This window comes from Erigeron canadensis, chromosome 8, assembly GCF_010389155.1.
Source record: "Erigeron canadensis isolate Cc75 chromosome 8, C_canadensis_v1, whole genome shotgun sequence".
Lineage (NCBI taxonomy): Eukaryota > Viridiplantae > Streptophyta > Magnoliopsida > Asterales > Asteraceae > Erigeron > Erigeron canadensis.
In genome coordinates, this window is record NC_057768.1 from 48,788,913 (window position 1) to 48,797,729 (window position 8,817).

At 29.8% G+C, this 8,817-nt stretch overlaps 1 protein-coding gene across 1 annotated transcript; it reads right to left on the reverse strand.

The window, feature by feature from the left end:
- Positions 1-202: 202 nt before the first annotated feature.
- On the reverse strand, positions 203-3,200 carry LOC122611034 (probable WRKY transcription factor 56). Its single transcript, XM_043783986.1, has 2 exons — positions 2,686-3,200; positions 203-437 (listed from the first exon to the last, which is right to left on the reverse strand). Exons 1-2 carry the CDS (start codon positions 3,198-3,200, stop codon positions 260-262), a joined length of 693 nt encoding a protein of 230 aa, XP_043639921.1. The 3' UTR covers positions 203-259.
- Positions 3,201-8,817: the final 5,617 nt, after the last annotated feature.

Here is an 8,817-nt window from a genome sequence, read left to right on the forward strand (position 1 = left end):
GGATCAACAATATCAAGACAATCAGAAAAGTTTGTCCTATTGATTCCATTAATATAAAAGATAAAAGGGTTATACATTATACATACACTTTTCCATTTCTCTCTTAATGCCACTTCCATACCATGGCGTTTCTGTTGACAATTAGGAACCTGGATCAAGGGAGAAACTTAACGACTGTCATTTGTCAATGGTAGTAGCTAGATCCAAGAAATGTACAAACTAAAAGTAAGTGGTGGTTTTGTTGGACTACTTGATCGATTTAGAATCTGGAGAGAAACTGGAGTTGCTTGAGAAGTGGAGTCAAAGTCTCCATGAGCTTTTCACAAGGATGGTTGTGAATGCCTTCATAAGTTGTCACCACAATGGAATTGTCTTTTGACAGCCTTTGGATTTGCTTCTTCACATTGCATGTATGATGAGTGCACCTATAGTAACTCCTTTCATTATTTTACACCACCAACAAAAAAGAAAACGTATTGTTAACATCTTGACTGGTAAATTAATACTATCAATATAGACAACACAAGTGAATACCGGAAAAATTAAAGAAAACTTGCACATTTACCATGCACACAATATATGTGGAGAGGATGTTGCAAGTATATATCTTAAAAATTTGCAGAATTACCATACCAAATTGTGGCACAAACATTTTTTAATTACTAGCTAGCATATGGCTGCACAATGAAGCGGCCGTAATTCTTTTTATTTTATTAGTGATGTCCAAACTTTGTGATGATGTTTGTCGCATATAAATTAACAGTGTGAAAAATAACGCGATCTGGTTAATATTTTGATTTTATTAAGAATAGTTTAGCGAGTTTGAAATTTTTTAACATAAATCAAACTTGCACTCGTTTTTCCAAAGACTAGGTAAGAGGAGCCAATATTAAAAGTTCCCTAAAATATAAGCTACCTTCGATGAAATATGTGCGCTTTCAATAGTAGTTAGGGAAGACATGTTAGGTCAACTTATTTACTCTTTCTTGCTCACCAAAGAGAGACATAGGTCAAAAAGGAGAATACTTTTAATGAATTAAAATGTTCATCCGTCATGTTTTTAATCACTATTTCAACATAGTAACGAAAAATAGTCTGGGTGAGGTAGGTAAATTACTTAAAATGTGCATAAATTAACCAATCCTAATATAATAGTCTAAAGCAGTTCGAGTTTTTTTTTTTTAATTTAACTAGCTACATAGCCGTGGGCAAAAATCGGTTTTGGGCCCGATCTGGACCCGACCCATGTCCAATTCGGTTTGAAACCGGTTTCGAGGGAGGAATACCCGACCGATTCCGAATAGGCTCTGGTTGGGATGTTACTAGGTTCTAGGTATAGTCTTATCCTAATTAATGGGACACATATATAAAAGAGTACGTTGATACGTAGTCATTCAAGATGAAGCCATGTGTAAAGAAACGTAATTCGATAAACTACAAGTCGTTTTACGTAGCTAACAGCTTTTGCTTATTCATACATTCGCTTTCGTAACCAGTTTTTGTCACCGTTATTATAACAAAAAAGAAAGAAAAAAACTCCAAAAAACTACTGCTATTTTTTTTAGATAAATTTACTTAACTTGATTTGTTTATTAAATATAGGAAGAAGGATAATTAATAAAAATTTAACATGTATATATAAAATTTTATTGGAAGAGCTTTAAAAATATTATATATCTTTAAAATTTAAAAAGATTTATTTTAATAGAAAAAATTTATGATAGAGTTTTAAATATATTATACATTATTATAAACATCAAGTAGTGTTGTCATATCTTTAGACACTTTTACATAACCATGCATTTATATTATTAATATAAATGTGATAAATAAAATTAATGCGATAAAATGTGAAATGAGATTTTATCGTTTGGTTGAGTTTGATTTCAAATGACCCGTAGCACAAAATTTTTAACATTAGTCAAGATTTCAAATTACCCGTAGCACAAAATTTTTAACATTAGCCTTATATTTCATGTAAAGTAACGAATAATTATTAGATTGTTACAATTTTCAAACATTTTTAACGATTTTTTGCTATTTTTAACATCTTATAAGAGTTTTAGCACTTTTGTTACTTATTATTTCCAATTTAATTACTAAAATACATCTCTATTAGTTTGTTGCGATAAAAATCTTTTAAAAGTTTAAAGTTATCCATGTTGACCGGTATCCTAAATCTCGTTTACCCGTAGCACCAATATATAGAAAAATCAACGTATTTCGAAAAAAATTTGCACAACATATGTTGAACGAACATGTCCTTTAATGTAGTTCCTCCCTTGAGCTAGCTATTCTTGATCAGTAAATCAATTAAGTTAATTTACTCCTATATTGATCCAACTTTTACAAACTAATCAATCTAGCTAGCTAATTGTGGAAAAGAGTACTTAATTATAATATACCGATCAACCAGAAATTTCATATAAGCTTTGATATATCATCTATATGCATGTATGTCGTGTAATTAGTTTTGTTTAAAAAATCTTTACATTAATTATCATTTAATTAAAACTCCTCGTCCATGTACTACTATATATCCATACAAATCTCTTTTTTTTTTCTTTTTCTAGTGAGTGTATACTCCTCAGACAATTAATCTTGATAAGTTATATATAGTTTATATGTAGAGGGATGTGTGTATATATATATATATATGCCTAGCTAGATAATTAGAAGTAGTACCTTGGATGATGACTATTCTTGACAGATTTCTGACCATATTTTCTCCATTTATAACCGTCATCAAGAATATCCTCACTACTTCTAGTGTGAAATGCAACTCTAGACGGGGTTACTTTTTTACCTCTCCCACTTTTCATGGACTTGCCATTATTATTTCTCATCACCCCATTATTTTTCTCATGATGATCTCCTTCACCCAACAACCCCCTCCCCATCGCGGATCCCTGATGATCCACGTTCACAAAACCCGAAAGAAGGCTAACCCAGTCCACATTACTGCTCTCCAAGGTGATATTGTTATCCAAATGATCACCCAACGTTACCGGTAACTGAGGTAGAATTGGAGAAGTAGACGATGAAGGATGATATTGAAACATCGGATTATTATTAAGCAAAGGGCCGGTATTCATACTCATGTAATCCAACAGATACGGATTAATTAGGTTGTTCATGTTAGCGTTGTTGTCGTTGGGAGGAACTTGGGGCGCTTGTGAAGTATGTTCATCTCCTTCCATAGGATTAATAGTAGTATATATTGATCAAGAAAGAGAAAGAAAGATATATAGTAACTACTCTTAATTGATAAAGAAGCGCTAGCTAGACACAAATTAATTAAGATGAATGTAAAAGTTGAAGGTTTTTTGGTAGATGGAAGAGGTTCGTCTGTCCCACACACTTTGTTATATATGTGTATAGAGAGGGAGTAGTGATGGAGAAATCTAGGGAAAGCTAGCTTGTGTAACTTGAAGAAAACCAACTAAATATTACCTAATTTTGTTCAACTATATACGTTGTTAAAACATGTAGCTAAGCTAAGAGCCACCTTTCAAACCCAAGTGTAATTAATGCCTTGTCAATTCATGCATATATATACTACTTTTATATATTTTCAATACATGCACTACGGGGTGAATATATATAGTTTAATTTTTTTTTTTTTAACATTTATCGTCTATAGCGTCCTATCTCTCTCTCACACACATTGACACATACATGGATACACTCACTTATAATTAAGCTATAGATGATGTTGTTAAACAACTAATAATCCAATTTTTTATGAGTAGTGAAGATAACACACATCAATCGTCGTTGGGGGTAGTTTGGAAAAGTGACATTCACACCTGTTGCATTTATATGTGTGGATTACGTACGGAGCATTTAATTATATTATAATTATAACATATAAATATATCCGCTACATTCTAAGAGAATAACTTCTCACATATACTTTAAAAGAATAATAATCAATCAAAAATCATTTTACACTTTACTTATTTGGACAAAACATATATAGGTCGATATCAGAAATATCTTTTAGCAATGTATGTACGTACCATGTTTATTTTACGTACATTTACATCAACTGTACCTACAAATTTGGTGTATAGGACTAATGGTTCAGTTTAATTAATTGTTATTTGTTGAAAAAACACATGTTATTTTTAACAAACAAATTAATACTCGTACTACCTTTATCCTCCCAAAATTTACTCTAAATTCAATAGACAGTCAGCATTATTGATGATTATTTTTAGTAGTCAACAATAAATCTAGAAAAAAAAGAAGGGGAAAGGATGACAAATTATATGCGACGGGGGAGCTTTTAAATAATTAAATTGCATGTACGTTTTCTAAAGGATTCAAAGGCACAATTTTTATATTATACTAGTCTTAATACCCGTACGATATACGGTAATTATATAAATTGTATTATAAAACAATTCTAATATGCTACATACATGATTCATTTATATGAAATAAATTGTAATTAAAGTAAAACGATAATCGACTCTAAATTATAATAAAAAGTAATGATAAATATATTATATGCAAAAGCTAAAGAGACAATTTTATTAATAAGAAAACGATTAATCAAATAAGGTTATAATGCGTTTTTTATTTATAAGTTAAGAGTTAGAGTTTAATTATAATTCTAATAAGAAAATTGAATCTATATACGATTAAGAAAACTAATTTAATAAAATAAATCAATGAAAAACACACGTATCGATCAACAATTACGCCACGTGTTGTTTAAAGAATATCTTAATCCTGTTTTAGTTTATTGGTAGATATTTTAAACTATAAATGCGTATATGAACACGTATGCAAAAACAAAAAAAATTTGGGTTATATTATTCAAAATTCAAAATAAATCCATGCTTCAAGCATACTACTCTTGTTAGAGATAGTTAGTCAAGACTTAAGATCCTTCAAGATATCTAGGTCAATTTTATATTTATCATTAAATTTTTCCGTATTCTGTAAAAAATTTAGGCAGGCAGGCATGCGTTTCATGCCATTAGCTTTCTTTTCACAATATCAATATTTAACACACTGTCATACTATTAACTTGTTCAATTTCATTTCCGGCACGTTGTGACATTTTCTATTGCAGATCACTTTCAGTATTGAACTAATGATAGTAATCGACTACTGGGCTTAGCCCAATCGAGCCCATCTTATATTGTCAGAAATAGTTGAACACTTATTTTGGATCTTTGTTTAAATTCGTTCCAAAAATTAAAAATTTCCCTTGAACTATTGTAGTACGACCATCTAATGTCGAATGGAATAAACATTCAAATATCATCATGTAATTAAACGAAAATAGTTTTCTGATTAAAACAAACCTTATAAGTTGCCATATATGAAAAATTCAAATCCGGCAAGTAATTGAAATCTACGAGTCATGCATTTTTTATGAGAATGCCCAGTCTGAGGCGAGAAAAAAAGTGCCCCTAACTCTTAGGAATTCAACTATATAAGCAAAATATTTTGATATAATTGAGACATTATAACAACAATTAAATAATAGTATTAGATTTACATATCAAATTAGTTAACCAATGATTCGAGAAGCTCTACTAACATTTTTCATAGCAAATTGGTTATTTTATTCTACTTAAAACCTTTACATATATAATATATATAGAAATTTTTTGAAATTTTTTGAAATTTTTGTACCCCTCTCAAAATTGTGCCCCGGACGGATGTCTTGCTTGCCCTTCCTCCGGGCCTCCCATGAGTATAGTACTAAATGTGATTTGCGTGTGGTTCTTAAACTTCTCTCGATCAATATTGTTTCATCTTTCGATATACGTAGTTTCAATTTGAGTCTAATCATAAGTATTTTCAGTTTCGCACGTACATTCTTTAATTTAGTAGTAACAAATTAAAGAAGATTATAAGCACTTATTAAGTACGTACATGATCTAAGGTTATTTCAGACTTTTTTTTTTTTTTATCATTTTTAAAAAGCAAGCCCGTCCCATGGATTTTAGGTACCCTGCTCAAGAATATGAATAGTGTCCTAATAAACGCCAAAAATTTTCATATAAATAAATTAGCCAACAAGTACTTATTTTTAAAAGCATCAAAACAACAATGACAATAATGTAGTAAATCATATGTTGTAACAATGATTTGCAACTTGGCTCTTTGCGACTTGCTCCGTAAATTAATGTCAAAAAATATACTCCTATATTATTGGTATGAGTTATTATTATCTTGCATAATAAATTGTAAACTAAGCAACTAATATAGTATATATTTAAATGATTTTATTTTCATGTATTGTATATAAACTACTGATGATATAGTACTTGATACTTCATTTTTTGAACAAATAGTATTTGATGCATAAAATTTAAGATATATAGTTGGGCTTAATTATTTATTTCCAAACAAACATGTATAAACATATGGTATAACTTTTGGTACCCATAAATTTTTGGTGCCCAGCACAATTGAGCCACTTGCACATGCTCTAGGTCGGGCCTGTTAAAAAGTTGATATTTGTCACACTCAATTATTGTTAAACTTTGTCAAATTTGTGACTCACGTATAACTGTATAATTAAAGTTAAAGTAAAACATAAAAATTCCGATCCGCATAATAACAACGTGTAAAAAGGCAAACAACAATAAAAAAATTTATGTAAGAAGTCTTTTATATATATATATATATATAGTAAAAAGTTAAAACGTCAACTAAAAAAATGTCGAGAACCATGGTAACTATTATTTTATTAAGATAAATGAGGGTACTATTATAATATAATAAGTGATAATTTTAATAATAAAAATTTAAATCATAAATTCCCTTGGAACGGTTACAAGGTAAATTAATTAAAATAGCTTTGACATTTTCATATTGATCAACCAATTTAACTTTAAGTATAACCTATATAAATCGTAAAGCTCACAGGCTCATAGTTTTAGAACTTTTTTTTTCTGTTTGAGAAATTGGCACATATCACTTTCATCGTGACATTTTTATAAACCAATTTTTTTAATATATAAATAGTAAATTATTTATACATTACAAAAACTATTAAATTGTTTTATTATTTTTACATAAAAAAATTATTTTATTATTTATACATAAAAAAAGTTAAAAACCTATAAATACACGTGTACACCGAAATACGCAAATGACCATATCCCAATACGACATACGAAGCATCTAAACGCATTCATATCGTAACATAAGTGTACACTGAATTGAAACACACATATTCCTTTTGATCTTAAAATAAACACATTCACACCGTGACACACGTGTTATGTGTACACTAGAACACCCGTTTTATGTGTACACTCGAACACACATGTACAATTGTGAATACATGTGAGCGCATTTATTATACGATTGTTCTTATATACAATTCTGGACTTTGTTATAAAAAAGAGAATCTGCACACTTGTATATAGGGTCATTCACAAACGTATTTGATATAAGATTTATTTATTATACATTTTGAATTTTGTTGAATTTTTTTTTTTTTTTGAATAGGGTTCACATGTGTACCATAGACAAATTTATGTTTTTAAAGTATTTTATATTTAGTAATTCAGAAATTCATAAGTTAAATAGATCTCACGTTTTAATCCTATTTTATGAAAAATATATATAAAAAAATAACCTATCAATTATTAATCAATAATATTAATAATAGTAATAAAAAGATATGTATGCTCTTTTTTCGAAAGAAAGATGCTCAAATTTTGCAAAACCATTTGAGCTAACTGGATGGAACAATTGAATTGCGGATAAATTGCGTATTCAATAATCTATTTGATTGTTATATTTTAATTTAATTTAATTTTCATTATGTCAATTCTAACCTTTTACACGTTCCAACTATCTGAATGAATGAATTTATTTACTAAAGTGCCATTAATGCTTCTAGACCCTTGATTTACTTAATCCAACGGATATAATTAGTTCGACAATTTATTAGTTTTCACAATATATATATATATATATATATATGTGTGGACTTTTGTACACTAGAGATAGTAGCAATTTACAGTATGCATCAAGTGCTTCCATGGTATTACTTGGCTACTCCAACATACTTACCAGAGCGGCAAGTTCACTCCTGCTCAGATCAAATCTTTTGCTAAATCCCAGGTTAAAATTCAAAGAAAGTAATGAGCTAAATTTTTTGGAAACCACTTAATATGTTTACTTCAATTTCTTCAGGTGGATTATATTTTGGGAATCAACCCTCTAAAGATGTCATACATGGTCGGCTATGGTAGCAAATATCCTACACAGTTGCATCATCGTGGTGCATCCATTGACTCGATAAATGTCCACCCGGCGAAGGTTGGGTGCAATGATGGCTGCTCGAGCTACTTTTCTTCTAGTAAACCCAATCCTAATGTCCACGTGGGGCGATTGTTGGAGGGCCAAACTCAAATGATGGGTTGGGCGACACCAGATCTGACTCTCTTCATTTGGAACCTACAACTTATATGAATGCTGCATTTGTGGGATCAGTGGCTGCGTTTCTTGATGATAATCTTGGGCCTCATGTGGACTCCAAGCCCATAGAACAAATCTTTGCTGACGTGGTTCAGCTTTTTTATATCGCGTTTATACCTTTTTACGCATAGTATATATCTATGTGCAGGTAATAACGTGTTAAATAATTTAAGAATAGCAAATTTAAGCATTATATTTTAGTTTGATACTAAATTTTAGACGGACACGGGGTTTACGATATTATTGATATTAGATTTTCATACATTTAATTCATAAAAGCTTATAATTTTGAACGTATACGATTTTAAGTGTTATACTTTGCAAGTTGTAGTATAATAATCACAAGTTTGTCAC

What these genes read in the sequence shown, in the direction of transcription:
- LOC122611034 (XM_043783986.1), bottom strand. Translation starts at nt 3,200, where the DNA reads ATGGAAGGAGATGAACATACTTCACAAGCGCCCCAAGTTCCTCCCAAC. An exon ending in AAGAATAGTCATCATCCAAG is followed by an intron (nt 438 to 2,685) that starts GTACTACTTCTA and finishes AAATAATGAAAG; the next exon opens with GAGTTACTATAGGTGCACTC.